The following is an 18,421-nucleotide window of genomic DNA, read 5'->3' on the forward strand; positions in this document are numbered from 1 at the left end:
TGTAGAGATTGCTAGCAGCCACAAAAGGAAGCAGATCTCCCAAATCCACGATACTGCTTGTAGCCGTATCCTCTGGACTGCACCTGAAGGCCCAGAGACCTTGCAGTAGCCCTGTGGTCCTTAAAACGCTCCAAGGCTGAGTCCGCCTTTGAACCAAAGAGTTTTGGCCCATCAAAGGGCAAATCCAGCAAAGTCGCCTGAACATCAGGTGAGAAACCAGATGACCGAAGCCAAGCCCGTCTCCTTGCCGACACAGAAGACCCCATCACACGAGCCATGGAGTCAGCAGTGTCCAGACCCGAATGAATCACCTAACGGGCCGCAGCCTGAGAATCAGACAGGACTTCCAAGTAATTAGACCGATCCTCCTCAGGCAACTTTGGAGCTAGCTGCATTACTGAGTCCATCAAAGCATGGATATACCTTCCAAGAAGACAGGTTGCATTAGTGGATTTAAGAGCCATACTTGCAGAAGAAAACACCTTCTTTGCCGCCTGCTCCATTTTTTTTTAAATCCCTATCACCAAGAATTGTAGGGAAAAAACCAGAAGATTGCTTCGAACAAGAAGCCTGGACAACCAAACTTTCCAGTGTAGGATGTGAAGACAAAAAAAGCTGGATCCCCAGGAGCCGGCCTGTACCTTCGAGATGAACGAGAAACCGCAGGAGCAGACAGAGGCTTCTGCCACACATCCATTATTGGTTCGGTCAAAGCATCCGTAAAGGGAAGCAACGGTTCAGAAGTTAAAGAAGTTGTATTAAGAACCTCTGTAAGGATATTTGATTTCACCTCAGCTGAGGGAAGCTGCAGACCAAGCAAATCAGCCGCCTTCTTTATGACCACATGATAAGGAGCAATGTCTTGCACAACCCCAGCCTTCGCAGATGGGAGATTATACTCCGGAGAAGTATCCAAGCCACTGGCCTCTTGGAGGCCCTCAAACTCATCCATAGACTCATCAATCTCTCCTTCCTCCGGATTCTGTGCATATTCCTCCTCTTCAAGGAGCCTCTGCGCCTCTCTCCTAGAGCGTTGTTTAGGAATAGACGGCGGCAGCACCGCAAGCGGCACCGGTGAAGACCAACAACGTCGGAGGAGCCTCAGCTTCGAATCTCGATGTCGATCGAACTCGAGGCAGCGCTGACTCAACAACCGAAGGAGTCCAAGGAGCCAGAGTGGAGGACCTCGGTGCCAGGAAATGCCAAGCCAGAGTCGACGGCAAGAATGGCAGAAAGGGTGCTTCAGGATAGAGGTGAGGAACACCCAATTTAAAGGCAAAAGGACCCACGGGGCACATAGGCGCACCGGATGGAGCAGAGGCCCTGGCAAACATGCAAAACGTCGCATTTAGAAAATGCGATGAGTCTGACCCAGGAGCAGGAAAAGCAGGATATGGATCTTTAACTTCCTAAAGTGGAACCACCTGGGCTCTAACCGGAGGCTGCGGAGCCGGGTACGACGCCCGCACAGGTGAAGCCAACCGGCCTGGTGACAACTCCCTAGGCGCTGGAGCGGGAGAGCCTTCATGCAGCGCAGAGCCTTTCGAAACCGGCGACACCGGAACCGGAGATGGAACCTGCGTCACCCGAGGAGATGAAGAAACAAAGTTCTTTCTTCCAAGCCGCTCAGCTGGAGTCGGCGACCGCAATTTCAAAGCCCTGGCCTTCGAAGAACGGTGCCGAGAGCCATGTCTCCTATTAGACTTCTTATGTTTTCAGGACTTCGATGGATGGGAAAACGAAGACTTCGCCCTCTTTTGACCCCTCTTCTCCTTTTTGGCTTTGGCCATAAACAGCTTAGCTTCACGCTCTTTAATAGCCTTAAGATTCATTTTCCTGCGCGTTCGGCATTCTTCGACGTCATGATCCGAGGATAAGCACCAGAGGCAATCTTCATGCCGATCCGTAATAGACATATGCCCGCCACACACTCTGCAGGGTTTAAATCAAGTCTTCTTGGAAGTAGCTATCATAAATCAACAAGGATACAAAGTTTTCTTCAAAGAAAATTGAAAGCCCCAAGAAAAACCGTTACGAGTCAACGGCGCGGAAAAAAGGGAACTGACGTCAGCATGCCGACTAGGTCTTCTTATGGCTCTGATGACGTCATACGGTCTGGCGAGTGGAGCCTTGCTGTTGGGATGTCCTCATCGACGTGGGAGAGCTAGGAAAAAATTCAGCGGAATGCTGGCTCAGGGGGTATTCATAAGGTGAGGAATCCACAGGCAGATGTATCCATCAGAATACATGTTACTATTGAGAGTTTTACCATCATTGAAAGAATAAAAATAAACATGTAAAACTAAATTTGGTTTAAAAAAAAAGAACTAAAATTAAGGTGGACTAAAATAGTGGCATGAATATAAAAAAAAAAGCTAACAAAATTTCCAAAGCATATGTGCTAACTTCAGTTCATGAAACAGACACCGTACATAATCAACATTTAGACTTGGGGTTTAAGTGGAAAGTTTAGGACTGAAGTAGTAAGACACCTCCTTCTGACACGTGAACCTGGAGAGGGCCATTGTAGTCTAAATAATCCTAAGAGAATGATACGTCACTACAGTCTTGGTAAGAGTGTTATTCACGGAGCAAACCGTGTTCTTCCATATGCAAAGAAACAATGATGCCAATTCCCAGGCAATTAGAATTTGACAATATGCATCTTTATGGTCTATGGTACACATCCAATCTTCGTATTCGAGCTTTATGTTGCTGCCTCCTCATCTACATCGCCCATTTCAAGAAGCTCTTTCTTCATCTGCCCCTCCACCCCAAGCTGAAGAGTTTATGCCTAAATTGTACAAGATCATGAATCACTTTGTGATCTGATGTTCAAGTGGGACAGCTACCATAGTAACAGCTACATCGGACTCATCACTCCTCTACAACAGAACCATATATCGGCGTGGTTTGCTTGCTAGAATCAAGAAATTGATAGTAATTTAACAAAGCTCATGGCAGTTTAGGAATACTGATGGGCTCCTCACTCATAATTCATACAGGATTCACAGATTTACTCAATATGTGCCAGATTGCCATTTTACAAATGTTTAAATCTAAGCCAATAGGGACCAGACTTCTCACTAACAGCAACTCACAAATGAAAAGTAAAGGTTAACACAATGGCTTGACAAGTACATAAAAAGACTGGAGAAGACAACACTATAAGAGCATGACGAGACAGGCAAAGAATACAGAGTAACTTTACCTGATGATACAGTAAAACAGTTTGAATCTCCACAATAAATTCTTCAAAAACTTTTGAAAAAGACAAGTGTAATGATGCCAGTCAAAGAAATGAAAGATCAGACAATGAAGATAAAAAGGGACACATAGTCAAGGGTTCTATGTATTTAAAAATAAAAAATAAATAAAAATGCACACGTTTTCCCTCTGCGCTCTAGCACACGTGAAAAGTCACAAATATAGTAGGACAGCCGATTTCTTACTGGAAACTACAAAAGCAGAAGGTTGTTCGAATAAGAAAAATATCCAATACAGCAAAACATTTAGAGCTCGAAGTTTGAGAAAGCAGAAGTAGATTCTTACCCACTGAGGATATGAATACGTTCTGTATTGTATTTCAGTGGAGTCAATTCTCCGCGTAGAACTTGAAGAGCCTCCAAAACCTTGCCATCCTCCAGATATTCTAGATACTTCTGCTGCAGCAGTAGAAATTTCATCCTCTGCCATGATAGAAAGCAGCAGTCAGGGTAAAAGGACGACTGAAGTTTCAGAACATGACCCAGCCTAAACATTTACATGCAAGTCTCAAATGTAAATCTCTAGCACACTTAAATGTTGAAAAAAAAGGTAAAGCACTGAACTACAGTCAATAGCCAACATTTTATAAAGAATCCAATATTTTAAGGGTTGACTGAAATCAAAGTACACAGAATATTAACACGCAACATAACTTTAAAAAACAGTGGCATGTTAGGAGACCTTATTAAACAGCAGTTGAGAACGTAAATCTATTAACTTCTACTTTTTAGCAGAATCTCAATAAGTCTCTCCTACAGACAGCTTTAACTGTTGTCAAAAGGCCTATTTTGTACAAAAACCAATAATTGGTGTGCTTTGGGTTAGCCCATTGAATAATAATGGTTTGGTAATCTCATTTGCTTAATTCTTATTCTAGGACTTAGCTCGTTTTTGTCCCTCCCATGGAATATAGATTAATTTTTAATTATTTTTATTATTTCACCAGACTTTAGCAAGTAACTTTTTGTAGGTCGAGCCTACAGTCCGCTAACCAAGAACTTGCATCTGGCTTAAAGCTCACACATTGCTTACTACTGTCACGAAAACTTTGACTCTGGGCAGAAATTTTAGCAGCATCAGGGCCGGGCTGTGCTCCGCCTTCCCCCTCGGCCGGGCTTGGCTTCCCCAAGCCCCCTCTTCACCGGACTACAATTCCCATCAGCCCTACCTGCGGCAAGGACGCCACCTCCATCTGTGCGTGGCGCCAGGAGGCGTTTAAAGGACGGACCGGTACCTCGTCGCGCGGGAGAGCGCCGGGAAAAGCCCGGGACAAGGGCGGGCCGTCTGTGGCCGTCCGGGGCTGGCCAAGGCTGGGCTGGGCCACCCCCCCTGTCATTTGCTACTCCTGGCTGTAAGGGTTGGACTTTATCAGGTATAGTGTGTCGCTATACCCCCACTGTTACCATCAATGTCCACACGCTCGGGGATAATCTTGAGGGGAGGGGGAGAGGTGGGGCCTAGTACTATTATAGGAACTATGGACCAGTTCATCACACGGGTAGCTGCAGTTATTGAGAAAGATTGTAATGACAGAGCGCCGCCTTTCACAAGAACAGCTCCCGCCGAAGCGCTCTTCTCTGGGCTTATTAGCCCAGGTTAAGTCACCAGTATGCAGCTCGGTTCCCCTCTACCCCACCCCCTCAACATCTGATCAGCTACGAATTGCTTCTCTGAGGGACAGTATTGATAGGCTGGAGAACCTGGTAGCACAATCCATTCCCGCTCCAGTAGTTGGTAGTGGACTGGACTTGTGTCCCCAGGATGTCCCAGCCCCCTCACCATGCCCGGTATCCTCTCCAAGTGGTTCTGGTTCTCCACACCCATTGGCCTTACCGGTGTTGGAAACAAAGAACCCCTCTCGCGCCAAAAGGAAAAGGATTGCTAGCCCGCGTAAAGGTAGCTTCTTCAAATTATGTAAGAGACCAAAGAATCTTGGAAGTAGGGGTACAGGAAACACAATGGGGGAGGGTTTAGCTACGGATAACAACGTTAGTGAAAAAAGGGGCCACCATCCCTGTACCAAAGTTAAGAAAGCATGTGTAGCCCCCCCCCTCCTAATTGCCAACTGGCTGCTAGCCATGATCCGATAACACTGGCACAAATTGAAAACATGATGAAAACACTACTGTCCCCGATAGCTGACAGAATAAAGGGGTTAGGGGAAAGGGTGGACAGGTTTGAACAGGCAACCCTGGACAACTTTTTTTCGTTGAAAACCCTCATCAAATTGCATTCTAGGAAGAGGGAGGACAGACAGGGAGGGGGAGTTGGCGACTGGGCGATCCCGGATTCCCCGCAGATAATTCCCACAACAACATCCACAGCAAATACAGTTATTCAGCAGGCGCCTGAAAATGCTCCTGCAGTACGCGTTGTGGATACCCCAGTGAGCACTACCCTGATTGCCCATGCACCTATGAGTATCCCCAAACCCCCTGAAGTACAGGCGACAGTCTAGTAAGGCTAAGCCGCCGGGAGGGAAGGGCTCTGGCAATATCACGAGCACATCGAAGGGGAAGGGTTCTGGCAAGGGTCCTGATCGGGCACGTCCAGTCCCAACCTCCACCAGTATATCTAGGGCCACTCATCCTGAAGTTTCTGTGCCAAAAACTGCCTTAAAGTGTCCACCGGTTAATCTGCCCCCTGATTGCCATCCGTATGTCGCCATCCTTACAAATGTACCAATCTTGAAGGATGGACAATACGAATCTCACCAAGCACTCAAAAACAAAACCTTACACTGGTTAAAGACCAACAGACCACTTCCCAGGGGTGTTGACGGGCTGATCCTGGGAGTAAGAAGAGTAGGGTGGGTGGGTTATGGCAACAAGCAATTTGAAGGGGACTGTGTGATAGTTAATTTTAAAGTTAGTAGAGTAGCACAAGTTATTTGTAACCACAGGGACACAAATGGGGGTCCCAGCATTGGTGTAGTAGATCCGACCTACTTCTACCCAAGGCCTGCTGCAATCTCTATTTGCCCATATCCTGGCAGGGGCTGGAGTAATAGTCCTCCTTATCTTGATAATCCTGTTGGTCCCCAGTTTCACCCATGTGCTCCCTGGCCTGGGTTTGACTGGAGCCCTCCAGGATATTGAACCGATGTCCATCATGGGGAGGCTACCCGGGCACAGAGTACGGGTGTAGTTGGCACAGCCCTTAAGTTATCAGTAGTCGGCGACATCCCAGTCGTCAGCCCGATGGCCCCTATTATTGTACTTGGAGATAACGCGTCCCATGGGAGATCAAGCAGGGGCAGTGGAATAGGAACCCTGGATCAGTTGGAGGGCGGAGATGGTCCCGTATTCCGCAGCGAGAGAGCTGTGGCGGATCCAGTCCTTAGGGTTTGCAGCTGGAACGTCACGGGTATTGATAGGAAGTTGGACCTTCCGGATTGGAATACCCTCGTGGAGGGTTACTCCATCTGTATCTTCCAGGAAACCTGGTGCAGGGAGCCTCGTCACAAGGTGGGATACTCAACCCACTTTGTCCCAGCTGTTCCCCCGGTGGCAGGGAAGGGACGACCTTCGGGTGGTCTCCTTATCTGGGTTGAGATTTCCTTAGAGTGTAAGGTGGAGGAGCATCCCACTAACTCTCCAGACCTCCTTAACGTCACCTTAAAGGACTCCCGGGGTGTCCTGCTTTTGGACATCTTTAACATCTACGCAAGAGGAACGAAGGGTGGCACACAATCGGCCACCATTGCTCTCTTGGCAAGGACTGCTTAGGCAGCGCCCCCCTAAATCCCACATCTTGGTGGCGGGTGACCTCAATTGCACGTTCGAGCCCCTTGATACGGACGATGTATTAGGCACAGATGAGGAGGACTCAAGGCGGGGGATCCCCGCTCTGGCCTTGCCCCCCATCAAGAGGTGGACTCAAGTGGCTCTACAAATTAACTCCCTCAATATGGAATTTGACTTGAGGGCAGTCAATGGGAGGTCCAAATAAGATTTGAAAGGGGCCCACACCTACAATAGGCCAAATCATACATCTAGAATAGATTATATTCTTCTCGATGTACGTTTATGGGGTGATCTAAGGGTTATGGAGATCATGTCGACAATTGAGAGTGATCACAATCTCCTCTCTCTTGTCCTCTCTCCCCAGTGGCTTAAGGGAAGGGAGAAACCCCTCCCCCATATGGCCCCCAACCCCCAGGCAGTCACTATTTCTAACTGTGGCCGACGGTTGAAGTGGGCTAAATTTACCTTATCCCCAGAGAAAGTGGCAGCCGTAGGGTCTCTCCTGCTTGCAGCTTCGAATAAACTAGATTTGTCTTCCCAAGTGTCTGAGGAGGTCTCGTTGACCTTCTGTAACCTAACCAGGGAATTAAGCAATTTATTTATTCTCCCTGGTAGGTGTTTGGGAGCTAACATCAGGGAGAGACAGCCTACCAAACAGGGATGGTACACAAAAAAATGCAGGGCTATGAAAAAAGCCTTGGTGGGAGCAGTCAAATCTAAATCTCAATCTTATTATCGGACCTTGAAGGCAGCGAAAAAGGAGTGGGAGGAGAAGTTTTGGGCGGACCTCTTGGCAGCTAGCATAGGAAGGGACGCCAGTGGCTTCTGGAGCCTGGTCAGGAACAGGGATAGGCCGGTTGCCACGTTGGTCACTTGGTATAACCACTTTGAGGCCCTCTATTCCCTGCCTGGCGGGGCCAACAGCGATTCTTTATCCCCGGTGGTCGAGGCAATGGTTGGCCTCCCCGATGCCTTCACCGCCAGGGAGGTTGAAGCCGTAATAAAGACCCTGGTCCCATTAAAAGCTGCAGGACCAGATGGGATTCCTGGCGACCTGCTACGAGCCTACCCCAAAGAATGGGGCCAGTTGGTTGCTTCGCTATTGAACGCAATTCTGGGGGGAGGTCCTGTACCAGATTCTTGGAAAGGGGCGGAGGTTGTCCCGATATTCAAAAAGGGATGTCGGGACAGCCCTGCCAACTATAGGCCCATAAGCCTTATTGACTCCTCCCAGAAGGTGACAGGGAAGGCGATCCTGGGGAGACTTCTTCAATGGGTAGATGACAATAAGATTCTGTCAGACCTCTAGGCGAGCTTCCGGTCGGGAACTGGAACTATTGAACAGGCCTTCAGATTAATGCTCCTGCACTGGAAGGTGGTGGTGCTGGGCAAGGGCAGTCTTTACTTGGCCTTTGTAGACCTGAAGACTGCCTTTGACCTGGTACCTAGGGAGGAATTGTGGAGGGTCTTGCAGAACATGGGGTTGCCCCCCTACATCTTGTCGCTCCTAATTAAACTACACTCAGGGAATTATGCGCAGGTGCGGTGGGGTACGGGGGGGAAGACTGATAGGATCCCGGTGTGTAGGGGTGTCCGCCAGGGATGTGTGCTAGCCCCCACCCTATTCTCTTTGTATGTGAATGGGGTGGTGGAGTACTTACAAATAGAACCGGCCGATGCACCCTCCCTGGCGGGCATCCGGATCCCTACTCTGCTTTTTGCGGATGATACTCTCCTCATTTCGAAGACCCCCCAAGGTCTGCAAAAGCTTCTCGACCGCTTCCAGGAGTTCTGTTCCTTGAGGGGACTGGTGATCAATATTGATAAGACCAAATATCTAGTCATGAATCCCCCCAGGAAACTAGGGCGTCCACCGGTCCTGAAGGACTGTCCATTGGAGAAGGTAGCAGAGTTAGACTACCTGGGAATCCGGCTTAGTGACTCCATGAGCTGGACTCCGCATATTAATAAAATGCTTCTCAGCCATAAAAGGGTGGGCGGTGCGTTACTTAGGGAACACTGCTCTTCCCTCAAACTTTGTATGGCCCCTGTTATTGATATTTATAAAGCTAGAGGGGTCTCCGCTGCACTATATGGGGTAGAGCTGTGGGGCACTTGCAATTTGGAGGTATTAGCCAAAGTGGAGAGCAAATTTTTGAAAGACCTAATGGCTCTCCCCTTGAGCACACCAACAGTTCCCGTACTACTGGACCTGGGATGTAGATCGATCACGGAACAGGCACGACTACGGCCCCTGTTGTTGTGGGCTCGTTTGTGGAGGGTCCCCAAACTTGCCTCATACGCTGAGGTCCTGTCCGAGGTGATGGCCATGGGGGGTTGGCACAGGGTAAAGTGGTTGAGGGATGTCGAAAAGCCTTTTGGGGGAGCTGGGATTGGGCGAAGCATGGGTCACTCGCTCTGCCCCACCCAAAGCCACCCTGAAGAAACTGTACTGGGACAGGGTCTCTTTCAAACCCATTAGCAACCCACGTCACTGCAATTCCACCGCAGCTTTCCTACGAATCAAAGACGTGGTGGCTTACGAACCCCATTTTGATTTGGTTTCCATCGCATTTGATAGGGCACTGTACTTTAGGTTTAGGGTGGGTACCCCACCAGTAGGCTATTTGATATCGAGATTTAAATCGACCTCCCAGCACTCCCCCTATTGTGCCCTATGTCCCACGAGGGTGGAGACTGTTGCTCACATCCTTTTTGAATGTCCAGACTATAGTAACCCAAGAAAGCGTTGGCACAAACCAGTGTGCAGATCATTTGGCACCCGCCAATATTCAGTGGCCCTACGCATTCTACTAACAGACACTTCCGCCCTTGTAGTTTGTGGTGTCTCAAAAATTTTTAAATGGTCTTGGTTGTTCCGATCAAATAGGCTTTCTGTAGCAATTTAATTCTTTTTTAACTGTACATATCCCAATGTTTTATTGTCTTTTTTATCTCTTTGGATGTATTGTTTTGTACATTTGGTGAATGCCTTTTTTAAAATATTTATTGTATGTACTGCTTTTAAGATCTTTTTATGTATCGAAATAAAGCATATCAACCAACCAGCTTACTACTGGTTGGCTTTACTGTCAGTCATTTGTTTGCTTCTTATTCGAGGGCCTGCTAGTACATATTGCGTTTATCCTTTCCCTGGAGCAAATCCTCTTAGTGTGCTTCTACGGAACACCATTTTTTCTCATTTTGATTAAGCTCTCACGAGAGGGCATGAGTTTTCTAGTAGTCTCCCTTGTGTGCGACTCACCCCCAAGCTCCAAGTTGCTCTCCAACCAGCATGCTTCTCTCCCCACACTTCTACACTACTTGTTAATTTTCTTACCCACACACTCCACCAATGTCCCCTCCTCCCTAGTCCCATGTATATTTATTCTGGAGGGCTAGGTAGCACATTGCTGTCAGCACTTGCGCTTTCAAAATAACTGTAATTTACTTATCTTGGATAAGTAAATTGTTAAACTTTTTTTTTAAATGCAGTGGCCCCAGCTGCATACTTTTAGGTAGTGACAGCCTTTTTGCTATTATAGCTCTTTATTTGCATAAAGGAAAATGAGGCCTAAAAGGTTGAAACCGCAGTGTCTGCATCAGCTCACATGGCCGCTGCATGTCTGGAAGTGATCATTTTAATAGAAAAGGCACTTACAGCATTGGGTGTTTTTTTAGGCTTCTGGGGAGTAGGACATCCTTCTGGAGAACAGTCTGGGGGCAACCCAGATTCTTATGTTGTTGGCTTTGTAGCATCTGCTGTTCCGGCAAGCATATAACATGGGATAGTGGATAGCCTGCTGTCTGTTTGGTCTGCTTTAGCATACTCTGTTTTCTGGTCAGCGCCATGAAGCCACTCGGTGTAAGCGCGCTTTATAAATACCCATTAACATTTAACATTATGCTCCTCCTTTTTGCTTGGAGATGGATCTGGGATACTAGTGCATGGTCTCTCCCGTGAGCTTGCAGAGTGGCAACAGCCACCCCTGTACATTTTATTATGTGTTTTGTCTGCACCTCTTATATTCATATGGCTAAATGGTGAAGCTAGAAGGCCAAGCAAAAGACTTAAGTTGAACCTCCTCTTACCTAGCTTGTGACATGCGTAACTGCTATCAGCTAAGAAACACGACAGACCCAAGTGGGCAGTTGAAGACCCTATCCATACTAATATAATAAAGAGAGGGCCCAAACCTTTGAGGCGGGTAATCTCAGGAACCACAGCACCAATCACAACGCCAGCAAAGTAGTCCCTTGTGGGCGTGTCTGCGTTGTGCTGTGGGCGTGTGGCACGTTCCTCCCTTCTTGCCAGGTCTCATATTGTGTGCTAATCCCACCCTGCTACCTTTAAATACCCCTGGACTCCATAATCATAACCCACCCTTACTCCTTAAAATACCCCAACACCCTTTATACACTAACCCATCTTAACCCTATAAATATGCCCTGTACCCCAAAACCCAAACCTATCCCTAAACCCTAAAAATACTCCTGTACCCCCAAACCTAGCCCTGAACCCTATAAATACCCCTGTACCTCAAAACCCAAACCTACTGTTGAACCCTAAAAATACCCCTGTACCCCAAAACCCAAACCTAGCCCTGAACCCTAAAAATACCCCTGTACCCCAAAACACAAACCTAGCCCTGAACCGTAAAAATACCCCCTGTACCCCAAAACACAAACCTAGCCCTGAACCGTAAAAATACCCCCTGTACCCCAAAACCCAAACCTAGCACTAAACCCTTAAAATACCTCTGTACCCCAAAACCCAATCCTACCCCTGAACCATAATACCCCTATACCCCAATACCCCAATACCCAAACCTAGCCCTGAACCCTAAAAATACCCCTGTACCCCAAAACCCATATCTAAACCCTAAAACTACCCCTGTACCCTATAACCCAAAACTATATCTGAACCCTTAAAATACCCAAACATATACCTCAGTATCCCAAAACATATACCCCTATACCCATACTTACCTTATCCAAGCAAAAAAACATGCTTTTACCATTCATGCATTTACAACAAATTTCGTTGTAAATGTATGTGTGGTAAAAGCATATAAAATGTAATGCCATGCGTTATTATGGCATTGCGGAGTCATGGTACTTTCGTAATGAAAGAGTGCGGAGTGATTTGTATGCAGAAAAAAAGTTGCGGAATAATGGGTGTTTACCCTCCCCCGGTAAGTACATTGGTGGCACGGCGGCCCACATCTCCAGCAACAGACTCATATTTTTTCACCACCCATTTGAAAAATGCACAGGTCTCTCATATTGATGGGCAGCACCGACATACACTTTTAGACACACCTCCCGCCACAAGTTCTAGAATTGCGAACTTTGGAGCTGGGGAGCTACGTTCGAATCTCGGAATCAGCTCAACATCCTGGGATTCCAGGCAAATCGCTTTGTCTCCCCGTGCCTACCACAAATGAATGTGTTCTTCTGTAATGTAAATTGTGCTCATGCCATGTGGTCGAGTTTGCGCTATATAATATTGCAAGGAAAAATAAAGTAGGGAAATTAGAGTTCACACACCACTGAACGCGCACTCTTAAGTGCATCAGCAGTGCACTGTGAATAGGAGAGTTTCACAGGCCTGTCACAGATAAGAAATGCTATCAAAACGAAATCCTACAAAACAATATACTACTGGCCGGCAGCAATTCATACCCGGACGTCGGGACGGGCTGCTAGTGGGGGAATAAAACGACCTTCTGGTTTCAGTTACACCGGACTGAAGGACATCAGAACATCAATTCTGAAAAAATGATGAAGGAGTAGCGCATAGATAGAATGGAGTTCAGTCAGCTGCCTTGAGCCATTGGCTTCATGCGGGTTTTCTTGGTTTGAATTGCTCGAAGGGGCTGTCCTTCAGTCAGGTGGTTACAAGAGTGTTTACTTTGATCAGTTTTGGTGAAGGTGTCCTGCAGCTCTTTTGTTACACTGCAGATTAAACATGAAGCAAAGCTTGTTACTGACACCCAATGTCATTGTATTGGTTTACTGTGTCACGTATTTACTGATTGCCAAGGCATAGCTTTTTTTGTTTAGGAAGTGCTGCTGTTTAGAGGCCATAACCTGCCAAAAGGAGACGGCGCTATTGATCACCTGCCTGTTCATTTGTTTAATTTTGCAGTCATATCTTGCATTTATCGTTATCTTTTTGTTCACAAAGAAAAGGCTTGCACACGTCCGCTTTCTGAACGCTACTTAAACTATTTTCTTAAAAATACTGGCAATTTGCAGATTATGAAACATATTTCTATGCATTCCTTTTAAGTTAATCACTTTCAAAGCAAACTATTTTCCTACCCCTTTTCATTCCACTCGTCCTTCAGGGTGTTATGTCTGCAGGAATTAATCACCGAGACACGCAGGTAAGACTGTTCATCGTCCTGGCCGAACCAAGACTCTTATTAGGCAAACCAATCCCACCCCCAATTAACCAATTAGCCCAACACCCTTTATTAACAACAGCTGTGACGGCGCAATCCCTTTTGCCGCCATTCACAGTCAGGTAAGCGCCATGACCACATCACATTCCTCCACAATTTACAATGAAAGCAAAATGAATATATTATCTTACATAAGTGACATAATCTCTTAGACGTGTGGAACGAGCAGGACAATTCCTCTATTGATAGCAACCCTTGCCCCTCGGTTGATGTTCAGGGCCTAACGGAAAGTCACCAACGGGAGACACAGGGGTTATATCATTCTGTCCAAATCCTACATCCACCCCCACCGGGACCAGAGGAGGAAGAGGAGGTACAGGAAGAGGAGGTGGAGAGAGACATGCTCGTACATCATCCCCAAAATCTGATGATACGGAACTCTCATCTGAAGACAAAATGTAACTCCTGTCCTGAACATCATTACCACCGTCATAAAACTTTTTAAAGAAAGAAACATTCCTGGATATGGTTACCCCACCCCTCAATACAGTAATCTTAGTTCCATGAACAGACTTCACGACCCAAGGCTCAGGCTCAATTGGAAAACTAAACTTCCCTTTTCGATGCCTATTCCTCATGATTACTACATCACCAACATCAAATGTCCGGGCCTTAGCCCCTCGGCTCAATGCCACTTTGTCATTCTTCGTCTGCCGGTTTCTCAGTTCTTCTGCCACGACAGCATAACTGGCTGGATGAGACTCCAACACTGGCACTAAGTCACCCATAGGACGGTTCATACACAATGACATAGGACTGACTTTAGTAGTGGAATGAGGTGTCAGCCGGTACTCCTTCAGAAACAAAAAGAAAGCACAATCCAAGTCCTGGCGGTCTGTAACAGCAATCCTAAAGGTCTTATTCAAAGTCCGCATAAAACGTTCAACCTCCCCATTGGCATGAGGCCATAACGGAGTCACCCTACCATGTACAACACCCCTGGACTGAAGATAAGAGGAAAACTTATGACTAGAAAAAGGGGGTCCATTGTCAGTCCGCAGTTCAGAAATTAAGCCATGGGTTGCCATAATTTTATCGAACAAAGGAATTGTGCGACTTGCAGTGGTAATGTCCATAATCTCCACTTCGGGATATTTGGAAAAGTCATCGATCACCTCCAACATGTGACGACAGTCAGGTAACCACCCGAAGTCAGCACTAGCTCTCTGCCAAGGAAAAGAAGGAACCTCCTCAGTGATGATTGGAGCGGGAGCATCTCCTCCCCCAGCAGCCTGACACAGTGCACAGCCCAAAACAGTGTTCTCCACCAGAGAGTCCAGACCTGGAAACCACAACTTAGATCTCAAACGGGACTTCGTCTTCACTACCCCCTGATGGACCACATGAGCCAGATCCACCACTCGCTGTTGCAAACTGGCTGGAATCACCAGCCTTGATCCCCTCAGTAAACATCCCTCCGGGGAACAAGTCAATTCACTCCGGACCTGAAATAACGCCACCAAAGTAGATTGAGCGTCATCCGTACGGCACTTGGCGGCACTTAGGACTCCGTTCCACTTTCCAGTCCCAACGGCAGCCAGGCATAACTGAAGACACCCGTCATGGACAGTGACATCCACAACTTCCTCCAAAGAGATTGGGAGAGGCCGGGACCGCTCAACCACCATCCGTACATATTCCTCGGTCTCCTCAGCATCATTTGCCTCCAACACTGAGGCAGGTCGAAAGTGCCGGGACAAATAATCCGCTGGATTCAACGCCCCAGGATGAAAAACCACCGTCAAACAGTAATCCTGCAACTGCAGAATCCACTTCTCAATCCGTGGTGGTGGCTTTGATGAAGAACCCATAAATAGAGGAATGAGTGGCTTATGGTCCGTGTAGACTACAAAAGGCTGACCATATAAGTACAAATGGAAATGACGACATCCCCACAGCACCGCAATGGCCTCCTTTTCTATGTGAGAATACCTCTGCTCAGTAACAGTCAAAGCACGACTGGCATATGCCACAGGAGCCAATTCCCCCATTAGTTTGACGCTGAGATAGTACTGCCCCCAATCCACCAGGACTGGCATCCACAGCAAGTTCTGAATCTAATGCCGGATTGAAATAAGCCAAGGTAGTGTCTGCAGATAATGCCTGTTTTGTAGCTTGAAATGCAGATTCCTGCTCAGAACCCCAATCCCATGGAACATTGGATTTTGTAAGTTCACGCAAAGGGGCTGTCAAAGTAGACATTCCGGGGATAAAGCGTCCACAACAGTTCACCATGCCCATGAAACTTCTCACCCCAGACACATTGACAGGAGCCGCTGCAGTCTGTATATCACACACTTTCAAAGGATCAGGAGATACACCATCCTGTGAAAATCGGTAACCAAAAAATGAAAAGTCAGTTCTCAAAAATTCACATTTCTCTCTATGTAAAGTTAAACCATGATCCAGCAAACGTTGAAATACGCCATTCAGACGACTATGATGCCCATCTAAAGTGGGAGAATGAACCAAAATGTCATCGCTGACATTAATTACTCCTTCCAGTCCTGCCAGCACTCCTCGAATAGTGTCCTTAAACACTTCAGCAGCACTGGAGATGCCAAAACTCAATCGTTTATAACCCCTGAGCCCAACGTGGGTGGAAAAAGTGGTAATTCCTCGGGAAGTAGGGTCAAGCATCAACTGATGATATCCAGCACGGAGATCCATTTTAGAAAACCACCTGGACCCGCTGACTTCCACCACGATATCATCAACTGTAGGAGTAAGATGACGCTCAGGTTTAATTGCCAGATTGGGTAATCGCATGTCCATACAAATTCTGACCTCTCCAGGCTGTTTAGGTTTGCAGGCAACTACAATTGGGGATACCCACGGAGTCGGACCCACTGCTTTCTCAATAATACCAGCTTCTTCCAACTTTATTAACTCCGCCTCCACCTTCGGCCGAAGATGGAAAGCCACCCGCCTATGGCGTAGTGCCACTGGTCGAACAGACTCATCAATGTGCAACTTGATCATCCGGTCCTTCAGACAACCTATGCCTTCAAACAGTTGCGAGTACTGACTTAACAAGTCCTCCATAGTCCATTGATGAATAGCCAGTGCAAAGACCACCAGATGTAAGTTCTCAGCGGTCTGACAGGTTAACAGCATCCCATGACCATCCTTGGTGACATATATATATCTGTTTCCACATATTGGGTGCCATGAGAAACCACTGCAGAAAATACCCCGGCTAACACAAGGGGCTCACTGGCTCCAAAAGCAAACACTTTAACGGACGTACCACTCAACACTGGTAAGCTTGGCAGTCCCTTCATCATGGATTCAGCCATTACATTAATGGATGCGCCAGTGTCAGAGCCGGCACCAAATGACCATCCACCTTGACATCACATTTGGGCAAACCCCTCCGTACTGCACCCCCAGGCTGTAGAGCATGCAGCACATGTACGACCTCTTCATCATCCATATCTTCCAACTCAGGAAGAGCAACATATACTTGGGCGGAAGTCGCAGGAATAGACCCCCGGACATAAGACGAGCGACATACTTTCGCAAAATGGTTCACTTTATTGCAATTGGAACACCGCTTCCCAATCTCCGGGCAGGTCCCAGAATGAGGAAATGAGCCCCCACATCCATAGCATATCCGCCGTCTGTCCATCTTACGAGGCATCCTCTTCTGTTTCTCCGACCCTTGAACCCTCATAGCATTTACTGGTTCTGTCTTCACCACTTGTTGGAGAGCGGCATCCATATGGGCCGCCCTAACCTTTGAAAGTTCTTTTGACCGACCACGGCTCAACATATCCTCCATCGGCATATTAGGCACCTGTAGTATTGCCTCTCGCAGCTTGCATGAATAACAGCCCTGTATGAATTGGGCCCGTATCTCATCTGCCGCATTGGGCAACCTACATGTGCTGGCCAACATCCGCAATCGGGCAAAGAAGACATCCACAGATTCGGTGGGCAACTGCCTTGCCTGGCGTAGCAGAAACCTTTCATAATCAGGATTCGCCAGAGGCTCAAAGTGCGCAGTCAGGGCCTGCTTCAGAGTGTCATAAGTATGAGGCGCCTCCTCCACCACCGACCGCCCCAGCCGATGAATGGCTGCCCCACCAAGATGCAATAGCATTGGACGCCTCCTTTCCACATCCAGGTCAATGGCCTCAAAGTAGGTTTCCAAGCGATCTACCCACTCCCTCCACTGTGCAGCCTGCGCAGACGGGGGGCCATCCAGCAAGAAGTGTTCCACCGGGGGAACCGTGGACATGACTGCACTCTCCTGAACGAATCACCAAGCGTGCCCAAAGTGCAGGAAGAATGCCCGCACCAGCCGGGCACTCCAGCCACAATAGACCCAGCAAAACTGCACAATCATGCACAATACTGTCCCAGGTCCAGTGAAACCCCACCAGGGAACTTCGCCAGGTCAGCTGGCATCAAAAGATGAAAGAAGCAGCCTGTCAGACCACCAAGATTGGCACAAGCAAAGACAGCCGCTGTAACTTCAAGTCGCATTCAGCAGGCAGCAGGAGACATTGTTCAGCAAGAAGCAGGACAGTGCTGACCTTGACAGCTAAAGCTCAGTCGAAGGCCGTGAACCAGCTGGCCCACCAGCATACACACAGAGACGGCTCCGACCACGCCCCCACACACCGTCAGGCCAGGTGAGGGAGGGAAACTCTCTCTCACCGGTCACGGAGCAAGGAAAACGCCGGACCAGGCGCCCACAACGCTAAACAGATAGCAAATCGTCGTGTAGAAACACCACCAATCCACTGCTGCACCAGAAGAAAAGCGGGAGAACAGCTTCGCAACACTTCGAACCTTCGTCGCCAAGATGTTATGTCTGCAGGAAGTAATCACCGAGACACGCAGGTAAGACTGTTCATCGTCCTGGCCGAACCAAGACTCTTTTATTAGGCAAACAAATCCCACCCCCAATTAACCAATTAGCCCAACACC

At 47.7% G+C, this 18,421-nt stretch overlaps 1 protein-coding gene across 4 annotated transcripts in view; it reads right to left on the reverse strand.

Moving 5' to 3' along the window:
• Window positions 1-18,421, reverse strand: part of WDR26 (WD repeat domain 26) — a 702,982-nt gene that overhangs the window by 649,622 nt on the left and 34,939 nt on the right. For all 4 annotated transcript variants that reach the window (XM_086927969.1, XM_086927971.1, XM_086927970.1 and 1 more), the window contains exon 4: window positions 3,553-3,689. In XM_086927969.1, coding sequence (XP_086784095.1) covers window positions 3,553-3,689 — 137 coding nt within the window. The remainder of the gene's footprint in view (window positions 1-3,552; window positions 3,690-18,421) is intronic.

This window comes from Lissotriton vulgaris, chromosome 6 (assembly GCF_964263255.1).
Source record: "Lissotriton vulgaris chromosome 6, aLisVul1.2, whole genome shotgun sequence".
NCBI lineage: Eukaryota > Metazoa > Chordata > Amphibia > Caudata > Salamandridae > Lissotriton > Lissotriton vulgaris.